Source organism: Colobus angolensis, unplaced genomic scaffold (genome assembly GCF_000951035.1).
Source record: "Colobus angolensis palliatus isolate OR3802 unplaced genomic scaffold, Cang.pa_1.0 Scaffold33, whole genome shotgun sequence".
NCBI classification, from domain to species: domain Eukaryota; kingdom Metazoa; phylum Chordata; class Mammalia; order Primates; family Cercopithecidae; genus Colobus; species Colobus angolensis.
The window spans coordinates 9,584,162-9,596,595 of record NW_012116599.1 but is presented as its reverse complement, the minus strand read 5'-3'; the positions used below and the strand labels follow the sequence as shown (position 1 = coordinate 9,596,595).

Here is a 12,434-nt window from a genome sequence, read left to right as displayed (position 1 = left end):
GTTAGCCAGGATGGTCTCCATCTCCTGACCTCGTGATCCGCCCGTCTCGGCCTCCCAAAGTGCTGGGATTACAGGCTTGAGCCACCGCACCCGGCCCAGTTTGACATTCTTTTTGAGTACAGAGCTACAATGAATGTGTTAGCATAAGAGTTAAAAGTTAGCTTGGAATTCTGGCTTTTCTTTTTTCATTGCTATTATCTGTGTGACTTTGGGCAAGTTATTTAACCTTCTTACACCTCAGTTTCCTTATCTGCAAAATGGGTATAATGAAGAGCTTAGTTTACATGGTTGTTGAAACCACTAAATGACATAATTTGTATAAAGCACTAAGCAAAGTGCTCAGTAAATGTTAGCTAATAGGTAAATGTGATTTTATATATATATACACACACACATATATAAAAAACATATAAGCTTAAGTATGTATCTTTTGATAGGATGAGAAAGTGAACATAATAACCTACTGTCCATATAAATCCCAAGTTGCTTCTTATAATATATATCTATACACATACACACATAAAGCACTTCTGTATCCTCTGAAGCATAGTTTAAAAACCATTGATTGAAGGACCTGATAACAGTTCTTTTTTTCCCTCATTATACATAATACATTTTTAGTATTTCTATTTTAGTCATAATTGACGATGGTAAATATTTGTGGAGTCAAATGTGATGTTCTGATACATGTATATATTGTAGAATGATTGAATAAGGCTAATTGATATATCCATCACCTCACATGCTTGTGATGAGAACATTGAAAATCTACATTTAGCAATTTGAAAAATACACAATACATTATTACTAAGTACAGTCACCATATTGTGCAATAGATCACTAGAACATATTCCTCTGGTGAAAACGGTTCTTTAAAAGTGTCAGATGTTGGCCAGGAGCGGTGGCTCACACCTGTAATCCCAGCACGTTGAGAGTCCAAAGCAGGTGAATCGCATGAGCCAAGGTGTTTGAGACCAGCTTGGGCAACATGGTGAAACCACGTGTCTACAAAAAACACAAAAATTAGTCACACGCGGTGATAGTCCCAGCTACTTGGGAGACTGAGATGGGAGGATCATCTGAGCTTGCGGAGTTCGAGGATGCCATGAGCTGCGATTGCACCACTGCATTCCAGCCTGGGCAACAGAGTGAGTCCCTGTCTCAAAGAAAAAAAAAGTCAGATATTTTCCCTGAGTACATTAGAAACTCTTCCCTATAATCGTCCAATGAATAGGTCTAGCACTGGGGTTTTTGTGTTATAGGTGAGGAAATAAACACTCCTTTTGCTGAGACTAAGGAGCCAGGTTGGGGTCTCTGGACACATAGTGCAATCAGGGGAGGCTTAAGACGGCAGAGATCCTCAGAGAAGCCATTCATTCTCCCAGCAACTTGCTAAACACATGCTGTCTGTTCTGGGCAGTCCTGGGCATACCAGCGGTGAAAATACATTGTCTTGCCTGCCTGAATATTTTTCTGATGTGAGAATGCGGCTCCATTTTGTTACTGGAGGAACTTGTGCCGCAAAGCCTGTTGGGAAAAATGGCGGGCTAGAAACCTGCTTGGCTGGATGGTCTTTCTGCCGCTTATCCCTGGGGGCTGCTTTTTAAATAATCACTGTTACAGCTTTGTTAGAAATAAAAAAGCGTAAATAGATGCTAATTAAGGAAATGCAAGTGATCTTTGCTGCAAATTCTGGATATGGCCACTGACGTTGCACCGTGTCTTTTCTTCCCCTGTCGGCCTGTGCAGGCCTGGGCAGCGGGATGGCCTACCTGCCAGCGGTGGTCATGGTGGGCAGGTATTTCCAGAAGAGACGCGCCCTCGCCCAGGGCCTCAGCACCACGGGAACCGGATTCGGTACGTTCCTGATGACTGTGCTGCTGAAGTACCTGTGCGCAGAGTACGGCTGGAGGAATGCCATGCTGATCCAAGGTGCCGTTTCCTTAAACCTGTGTGTGTGTGGGGCGCTCATGAGGCCCCTCTCTCCTGGGAGAAACCCAAACGACCCAGGAGAGAAAGATCTGCGCGTCCTGCCGGCGCACTCCACGGAATCTGTGAAGTCAGCTGGACAGCAGAGAACAGAAGAGAAGGATGGTGGGCCCGGGAACGAGGAGACCCTCGGCGACCTGCAAGCCCAGGAGTGCCCCGATCGGGCGGGGCACAGGAAGAACATGTGGGCTCTTCGGATTCTGAAGACGGTCAGCTGGCTCACCATGAGAGTCAGGAAGGGCTTCGAGGACTGGTACTCGGGCTACTTTGGGACAGCCTCTCTATTTACCAATCGAATGTTTGTAGCCTTTATTTTCTGGGCTTTGTTTGCATACAGCAGCTTTGTCATCCCCTTCATTCACCTCCCAGAAATCGTCAATTTGTATAACTTATCGGAGCAAAACGACATTTTCCCTCTGACGTCAATTATAGCAATAGTTCACATCTTCGGAAAAGTGATCCTGGGCGTCATAGCCGACTTACCTTGCATCAGTGTTTGGAACGTCTTCCTGTTGGCCAACTTCACCCTTGTCCTCAGTATTTTTATTCTGCCGCTGATGCACACGTACGCTGGCCTGGCAGTCATCTGCGCACTGATAGGGTTTTCCAGTGGTTATTTCTCCCTAATGCCCGTAGTGACTGAAGACTTGGTTGGCATTGAACACCTGGCCAATGCCTACGGCATCATCATCTGTGCTAATGGCATCTCTGCGTTGCTGGGACCACCTTTTGCAGGTAAACTCTGTGAGGTTTTAAGAGCTCAGAGTGCATGTGGATATGGTGTGTTATGTTATGTTATAAAGTCCAAGATAAGAAGGAGGTTTCCATTTGTGCACATGTTCCTTTTATCTTCCCATTCCTGCCCCCTAATTTCTCATTTATACATTTGAGCAAGTTAAAGGCTATTCTTTCTTTTCTTTTCTTTTTTTCTTTTTTTTTTTTTTTTGAGACGGAGTCTTGCTCTATCGCCCCAACTGGAGTGCAGTGGTGCTATCTCAGCTCACTGCAACCTCTGCCTCCCAGGTCCAAGCGATTCTCCTGCCTCAGCCTCCCAAGTAGCTGGAATTACAGGTGCACACCACCACGCCCGGCTAATTTTTTATGTTTTTGGTAGAGATGGGGTTTCACCATGTTGGCCAGGCTGGCCTCGAACTTCTGACCTCAAGTGATCCACCCGCCTTGGCCTCCCAAAGTGCTGGGATTACAGGCATGAGCCACTGTGCCCAGCCAAGGCCATTCTTTTATGTAGAATGTAGATGAAATGTAGATGAACTTTTGATCCTATCCACATGATAAGGCAGTCAGGCTGGTAGAGTGAGGAAATAAAGCGGATGGGTTGATGGAATACTGCCGGGCTCCTTTCCCATTTGAAGAAGGTGGCCTCTGGGCAGTTGCAGCTGATTTCTGTCACCAAGAAATACTGAGAATTGTTGCCAGATCTTCTGGGTGTTGTTTCTCCCCAAAGGGAAGCTAAGAATCTGTACTATTAGGTAGCACTAACAGATTTCCAAAACACCATGTGGCAGGTGCAACAGAACACATCCATGGACTCAATCCAGCCCTGCCTTCGCTTCCTATTGTCGCTGTAATAAGTTGCCAGAAACTTATGGTGGCTTAAAACAATACAGATTGGCCAGACGTGGTAGCTCACACCTGTAATTCCAGTACTTTGGGAGGCCGAGGCAGGAGGATCACTTGAACCCAGGAGTTCGAGACCAGCCTGGCCAAGTGAGACCCCATCTCCACACAGACACACACACATGCATGCACACACACAAGCACGCACACACACACACACACACACACACAAATACAGATTTATTATCTTACTGTTCTGGATGTCAGCAGAGCTGAATTCCTTCTTGAGGCTTTAGGGGGGAATTTGTTTCCTTGTCTTTTCCAGCATCTGGAGACCACTTTCATTCTTTGCCATGTACCCTCTTGCTCCATCTTCTAAGCCAGCAGTGTAATGTCTTCCCACCTCTCTCTGATTCGGACTTCCTGCCACCTCCTTTCACCTTTTTTTTTTTGAGATGGAATCTCCCTCTGTCACCCAAGCTGGAGTGCAGTGGCATGATCTCAGCTCACTGCAACCTCCACCTTCTGGGTTCAAGCAAGTCTCCTGCCTCAGCCTCCTGAGTAGTTGGGATTACAGGCATGCGCCACCACGCCTGGCTAAATTTTTTTGTATTTTTAGTAGAGATGGGGATTCACCATATTGGCCAGGCTGGTCTCGAACTCCTGACCTTGCGATCCCTCCCGCCTCGGCCCCCTGAAGTGCTGGGATTACAGGCGTGAGCCACCATGCCCGGCCACCTCCTTTCACTTATAAGGGTGCCTGTGATTACACTGGGCTCACCTGGGGAGATGATCCAGGATCATATCCCCAGCCCAGGTCCTAAATTAATCACACCTGCAATGTCCCTTTTGCCCTAATTAGGTCACATATTCATGGGGTCGAGAAATTAGGGATAGGAGCATTCTGCCTACCACAGGCCTGAAGGCCACTAGCTGGCAACATCTAGGATACGATCTCTGTCATGTATTCCCTTCATTTACAAGAGGCAAATTCACCAGAGAACTTGGTATTCGAGCATACCAGAAGCCTTGGGCATCAGGGAATCTTGTGTCTGGGCCAGTGCCTTTGTGGAAAGGCAAGTCAGGTTTGGGCAGGTAGACTCATGCCCCAAGACACCAGCTGCTGGGTGAAGATAACAAGGTCTATCTTCTGTCCAAGAACTGGAAATAGGAGTCTGCATAGCATGGCAAAGGCTGGGGCAGAATGCCAATACAAAGGTGCTCTCTGGTGGTGACCCTCAGCCAGCCAGCCAGGGCTGATAGTGATTGTCAGAGCTGCTAGAGGTTTTGTGCAGAGCCTCGAGCTAACCCAGTGGAGCCTCACCTGTTCAGATGTCCCCTCTCCCAGCCACCCCCAAGCACCCTCCTGTCTGGGCCCTACAGGCTCTTTATTCTCATATCCTCTGGCAGGAGTATCTTTCCCCAGTGGGTGAAGGAATCTCATGGGTACAGGACAAAGCCCTCCCTGCCCCTTTTTTCCCAGTCTTTCTATAAGTCATAAAGTCACCTCCTCCCTTAAGACCCCCACTGGCAGAGAGCTTGTGCCAACAAACACGCTTTTAAATCCCCTTGAAATCTAAAGTACGAGAAATCATAGATTTTTGCCTATGCAGCAGACAACACCGGCAGTCGGCTGACTAAAGGTTTAAGGTACAAGAGTCCCTCTAGGAATCCCCAGGGCTACATATAGGGCTCCTCCTGGAGCAAGCTGCTCCTGGTGTCTGCCTGTGCACAGAGATGCAGATGCAGCATTTTTAAGTGAAAATGGCTACAGCAACGGAGCAAACTATATTGGCAGTTGAAAGGTCTAAAATTGCTCACTGATCTCATTATGTAAAATTCTCTGTCAGGTCAGAATGCATTTGATTATAACGTCCTGACAATGATGGTTTAAGCATATTTCTGTCACATAACCAGAAATACAGAGTTCAGGGACTGGAGGGTGTTGGGGCAATGTCTCAGAGATCCTGTTAGCCCTTTCCTCATGTTAACTGCCTCATGGTGACATAATGGTTGCTGTATCTCCAGTCACTGCATCATCATTTATAGCAGGGAGAAGGAAGTGGGGAAAGGCTCAGTCCCATCAGAATTCCACTTACATCTGATTGGCCAGAACTGTATCACACAGCTAGTTCAAGCTTCACGGGGAGCTGTGAATGGAGTATTTTGCTTTCCAGCCTCTGTACTAGAAGAAGGAAAGGAGAAAAGAATTGGGATTGGCAGTTAAATCAGTCAGCCAATGGTGCCTGCTAGAGATGTTAAATATCCATTGGAGGTATGGGGACCTAGTAGTTGCTCCTCCGCCCTCTTATTGGAGGTCCTTCAGATACATTGTATGCATAAATGGACTCTGTCACTGATGGTTCTTTGCATGATCCAGGGGTACTTTCTTCTAATGGGCAGGCTCGGGTTGTTTTGTCTTGATCCATCAGATTTCAATGGCAGCGTCACGACACAACTGTGAGGTGTGGCCTGAGTAATTCTCATGATCAATGTTAGTCAAAGCACCAGAGTTTGCCAGGATAGTTTCCTTATCCCATCCCTGTGGTCCTGTGCTGTCCATTCATCTGCATTCTAGTGAGCTTTCTTGAGTGGAAGAGAGAGGAACGACAAGTAGGGGACAGGGAGTTATACCCAACCCTCAGTCATCAGGTCTTATCTCTTGACTGCTTCGAGGTTCCTCCCTAGAGGTGGGTTCTGTAGTGGAATGGGATCCACCATGGATGACAGAAATTGTTGTGTTAATGATTGGGAGCCTTCTATGATGCATATCATGTGGTGCTATGGAAACCCCAAAATCAACATTCGGATGTGCCTGTCTAGGCCAGCAAGCTAAAGGGGACTTTCTTTATTTGCATTTGTTGGTTTCTTCATCTTCCATTGAATTCATGCACTAAGGAATGATGAACAACATTCGTTGGCTACCTGCATGATGTTTCATTATTGACTTTCCAGACCAAGGAGCCAACATTGCAATGAGATGCAAGCCACCATTTATGTGCACTGTAGGCTCAGAGCGACTGGCAATATGAGTGACTAAATGACCACATTACACTCTTGCTAGAAATTCGAAGTGCACTAGAAATTATTGCTTAGCTGGGTTTGCTGCAAGGAAAATTACTGTTCACATTTCCTTTTTTTAAAAAAAAAAGTTTCAAGAATGTACAATCAGAGATATTGAACAGACATTTCAACCATGTCATTCAGCAGCATGGACTTCTTGATCTAATTTATTTATAATATTGTTGGGCGTTTTGTTCAATCCCTTTAAAGATATAATATAGGCCGGGTGCGGTGGCTCATGCCTGTAATCCCAGCACTTTGAGAGGCTGAGGTGGGCAGATCACCTGAGGTCAGGAGTTGGAGACAGCCTGGCCAACATGGTGAAACCTCATCTCTACAAAAATACAAAAATTAGGCACCTGTAATCCCAGCTACGTGAGAGGCTGAGGCAGTAGAATTGCTTGAACCTGGGAGACGGAGGTTACAGTGAGTCAAGATCACGCCACTGCACTCCAGCCTGGGTGACAAGAGCAAGACTCTGTCTCAAAATTAAAATAAAATAAAATACAAAATTATGTAATAGTAGTACATACTTTCCTAGATGTTTCAGTGTATAATATGGGAAAACCTCAGCCATCAGATTTGACTAACCAATATTCCACACACATCTCTTCCAGTCACATAAAATCTAACACCTTAATAATTTGCAATGTTTTCCACCAAAAGCTGGGGCCCTTATTTAATTAATAAGAAAAACAGCATTACTTATTTGACAGACTCAAATGAAAAGAAAATGTACTTTAATAGGGAACCAGATTTTACTTTGAAGCTATAGGTTTGAATTGGTGCTTGGATGAGAGTTGCCAAGAATCCTGGGTTGCCAAGAATCCCAGGTTCCAAATCCAGGAACTGAGGTCAGACCTCCAGGAGGGGTGGTGGAGGATACATGAGGAAGGCAGCTTGTGGGAACTGTCTTCTCTCTGAAAAAGTTGTGTCAACATGTGCTGAGGGTCAAAGCTCCTGGTGGAGTCCTGTCTCTCTTGACCTGCTTTACATCTGACTGGGTTTGAATTCAAACTAGCAGAAATATTAAAACAGGCACCAAAGGGAGATGGCAGGATCCAGAGTTATTTATAGATAAATCCTAAAGGTAGATTGGAGAAAACCTATGGGATTAACTTAACATGAAAGTTAGGACTACTCCTACAGTTTGTGCTATGTTAAATTGTTCAGTAAAGTTGGGTGTGCTTTTTTTAAAAAAAAAACTGACATGCGTTACATTTGAAGCTTGGGCATGTGGAGATGCTTTTACAAATGTTTATATTTTTAGAGGAAAAAGGACCATCAAAAATAATAATAATAATAATAATGAATTTGGCCAGGCGCGGTGGCTCACGCCTGTAATCCCAGCACTTTGGGAGGCTGAGGTGGGTGGATTACCTGAGGTCAGGAGTTTGAGATCAGCCTTGCCAACATGGGGAAACGCTGTCTCTACTAAAAATACAAAAATTAGCTGGGCGTGGTGGCGCATGCCTGTAATCCCAGGTACTCCGGGAGGCTGAGGCAGGAGAATTCTTCAACCCAGGAGGAGGCTGCAGTCAGCCAAGATTGTGCCACTGCACTCCAGCCTGGGTGACAGAGTGAGACTATGTCCCAAATAATAATGATGATAATAATATCATCAAATAATAATGATGATGATGATAATAATAATAATAATAATAATAATTCCACCCAGAAGGGGGAACAGGACATGTTCAAAGAGCCAAGAGAAATGTGTCTGAGATGCTAACAAATTCAGCACAGCTTGTGCTGGTGAGCAGGGGAGAAAGCTAGGCAGGGGCCACATCACAGAACCTGGAGCTTATAATCAACCACTTCCACCAAAAAGCAAATAAATAGTCAATGAAATACAGCTTAATTTTCCAGCCAGGTAGGATTTTGTCCCATTTCTGAGGTCCATGTTAGGCAGCAATAATAGTTCGACTTGTTTCAGCCATTTGAAACAAAGCATTCAGGTGTTGGTTACTTAAAGTCATCATTCCTGCTCTCAATCACTTGATCATGTGGAAAGCGAGGATTTAGCCGTTAAAATGACCTGGTCAACTTTCATATGGAGATAAGTGGACTATGGGAACCTCATTTGTATTTAGTGATTTTTTTAAAATTGTAGATTACAGTTATTCCCATCACGTACTCTGTTGATACAGATCACGCTGCATTATCTGCAAGTGAATTGCTCATTTTGTCCTAATTCACAACTGTCCACAGTTGCCAGCTGGTAACACTGAGTAGAAGTTGGGTGTGTTTTTGTTCGTAGGTCAGTGTCAATTGCCTTTCCATTCAATTCTGAAGCTGAAGCATTACTTTTGGATTATGTTTAATCTTTTTTGTCCCTCTTGTCTCCAATTATAGATTAAGAAAAGATGATAGAGCATTTTACTGAGCCACTTCTAAAGAGTCAGATTTTTTTTTTCATTTCTATTTTTTACATGAAATAACAAATTCAGAAACTTGGTTTCCTTTTAAAGTAGATCCAAAATTCATACCTTTTAACTTGTTGCTTTTGTAAAAAAGCATTATAAATTTGTATGCTATTGTTTGTTTTTCTTTATGAATGCCTTGACTGATCCCTGTAAATAGATAATCCAGGCATAGTCATCACACACTAGATACAATAAACAAAGAGATACAGATAACAACCAGGAAGTCAGAAGGACTGGTTTACACCTTTCCTAGTTGCTTTTTTGTGGCTGTTTCTTGATAAGAGAAGTTTAAGTTGCATTTATGCACTCGTTTGCCAATTAGTTTTTTTAACGATGTTTCTGAAAAGTGGCCACGGAATACTATGTTTGATCATAAATCTTATTTTTTTTATTTCATTTTATTTTTTGAGACGGAGTCTTGCTCTGTTGCCCAGGCTGGAGTGCACGATCTCGGCTCCTCTGCAACCTCTGCCTCCTGGATTCAAGCAATTCTCATGCCTCAGCCTCCTGGGTAGCTGGGATTACAGACATGCACCACCACACCCAGCTAATTTTTGTATTTTTTAGAGATGGGGGTTTTACCATGTTGGCCAGGCTGGTCTCGAACTCCTGGCTTCATGTGATCTGCCCGCCTTGATCTCCCAAAGTGCTGGGATTACAGGTGTGAGTCACTGAGCCTGGCCATTAAATCATTTATATTTTAAGTCTTTGCTAATGTGCTTACTAAAAGGGAAAAAAATGGCATTTTTACCATAAATAAAACTCTTGTGTGTAGCTCAATGCACTCAGTTTGCGTAGTTGACTATGTGGGAACCATGACTTGTGACCCATTCTTAGAATTAATCACTGAAATATAGGAAACAGATTTCATAGATTCTGAGACACGTTTTTCTCATATTTCACATCTGAAATTAGAATGCCTTTTACAAAGTCCTGAGGATATACTGAGTCATATTTGAATTCACAAGAATATTTATTTTTTACTGATATATAACATAATGGCACATCAGTGTCTTAGAATTCATGAAATATAGTGGTATTTTACAGAATGTCTAATAAGATGATTATATTAAGCTGTTAAATTATAATATTAAATTATTATTTGAAAATAACATAATTTAGTCAGCATCTATGGCAGTATCTTTGGCAACTTAGAGTTTTATAAATGTAAATATTAAAGTTTTGTGACTATAAATGTGAATTTTATAATACCTGAAGATTTTGATTCTTTCTAGAACAGATGTGTACCCTCAAATACTTCAGAATGAATGCAAGTTCAAATGTCTTCTGCCCAGCCTCTTTTGATACACACTGAAAACTTTCGAATCGTTTTTGTAGGTTTTAGAAAAATTTGTGTTTGCACTTGTGAAAAAAGAAAATCATTGGATTCGCTTTTCACTACTGGCCTTGTGAGGGCCTTCGAGTGAACCAGAAGTTTCTCCCCATGAGTCAGCCGGGAATTGCTTCAAACGCCTTCCAAAGCAACCAAATGGCTTTATGAATGCAGCCCTCCCCAGGCACGGGGAACACTGGTGTATAGCACCCCCTTAAAAATTGCTAAATGAGAACCAAAAAATATAAAAAACAACAAATAAAAGGAAAAGAAATGGATAAATGAAACATTTTATTGGTATGAAATGACATATAAATTCTTTTAGAAACATTTATAGCAGCAATAAATACCTGCTTTATAGTCTTGACTTTTATTGTATCAACTCCATGACAGTGAATATATTCTTTTTTGTTTTGTAGGGTGGATCTATGACATCACGCAAAAATATGATTTTTCCTTCTACATATGTGGTTTGCTTTACATGATAGGAATACTCTTTTTACTTATTCAGCCGTGCATTCGAATTATAGAACAATCCAGAAGAAAATACATGGATGGTGCACATGTTTAGTATCATGTAATGTTCCACGTAGGTTTCATTGTAATACTCATGCCTACCTCGCATGGTTGCTGTGAGGCACCTATGACAGGACGTGGGAAAGCATTTTGTATAGTAACTGGCACTGTCATTTGTAAATGCCATTGTCACAGCCTCATTTGTAAGCAGCACTGCCTCCCTGTTTGGGGAGATGTAATGCTGGAAGGTATTAAGGACTACATACATTCTAGAGATGACAGTGTTGTTCAAAGACAGCCTAGTAAATAATTGGTAGAAATACCCTTATCAAAATCATTCTCTTGTCATCTACTGGAACTAGGTTTTTAAATATAGCTTTTAAAACAAACACAGGGAATAAAAGCTTTTCAACTCAAGCACTTCTTTGTAAGACAAAACCGAAGTATCTGTGTGCTTCCAGAAAGCTTCCAGATAAATGGGTTTCAAGCACAAGAATATGACTAGATTTCAGAAATTAATTATTACAGGGAGCTATTGATCTACTAGCATCAAACAAAGGCAAGCTCTAATTCCACAGGTAATACAATTTAGTACAATTAAAGAAACACAGCTTGTATTTTTATGAGGGAATTCTGCAGCTAGGGATCGGGCTTCATAAATCCTCCTCTAAAAGAAGACATTTGCCATTAATCTTAATTCACTGTTATCCAGTTATAAATGGAATCTTGAGACAAAACCTTAACAAAGAAATAACAGTAATGATTTCCTTAGCAGAAGCCGGATTTGTACGCACAACATTAAATAAAGGGCTACAATTCAAGCACTTTTATTCATATCATTGGCCTCTTAGATGATAAACATGATCTGGGGCCTGTAATTTTTTTTCTGAGTTTCTTCTGCCCAAAAAATGTAATATAGAACTAATTGCTAACTGACAAATAAAGTTAATAGTTAAATCATCTCCAAGGAATGTTGCTAATCCAAAATATAACACTATCAATTTGTGAGGGTAATAAATGGCATGCCCTTAGTGTAGATGTCTGTGCCACACCTGTCATTGGAGTAGTGATAACAAATAGCCTATCTGTAGACTCTCATGTTGTTATATAGACCATTCATTTGCCTGAGCGTGGCACAGTTTTAAAAATAGTTCTCTTGATTGATTTCATACAGAAGATGACTGTGATCCATGACATCTAATAATGCCCTTTCTTTATCTGAGATGTCTATTTTTCTTTTTTTGAGACGGAGTCTTGCTCTGTCGCCCAGGCTGGAGTGCAGTGGCACGATCTCGGCTCACTGCAAGCTCCGCCTCCCGGGTTCACGCCATTCTCCTGGCTCAGCCTCCTGAGTAGCTGGGACTACAGGCGCCCGCCACCGCGCCCGGCTTATTTTTTGTATTTTTAGTAGAGACGGGGTTTCACCGTGGTCTCGATCTCCTGACCTTGTGATCCGCCCACCTCGGCCTCCCAAAGTGCTGGGATTACAGGCTTGAGCCACCGCGCCCGGCCGTGAGATGTCTATTTTT

At 42.8% G+C, this 12,434-nt stretch overlaps 1 protein-coding gene across 1 annotated transcript in view; it reads left to right on the top strand.

The window, feature by feature from the left end:
- Positions 1 to 12,082, top strand: part of SLC16A14 (solute carrier family 16, member 14) — a 33,618-nt gene extending 21,536 nt beyond the window's left edge. The window contains exons 4-5 of the mRNA XM_011951969.1: positions 1,750 to 2,724; positions 10,809 to 12,082. Coding sequence (XP_011807359.1) covers positions 1,750 to 2,724; positions 10,809 to 10,960 — 1,127 coding nt within the window. The 3' untranslated portion in view covers positions 10,961 to 12,082. The remainder of the gene's footprint in view (positions 1 to 1,749; positions 2,725 to 10,808) is intronic.
- Positions 12,083 to 12,434: the final 352 nt, after the last annotated feature.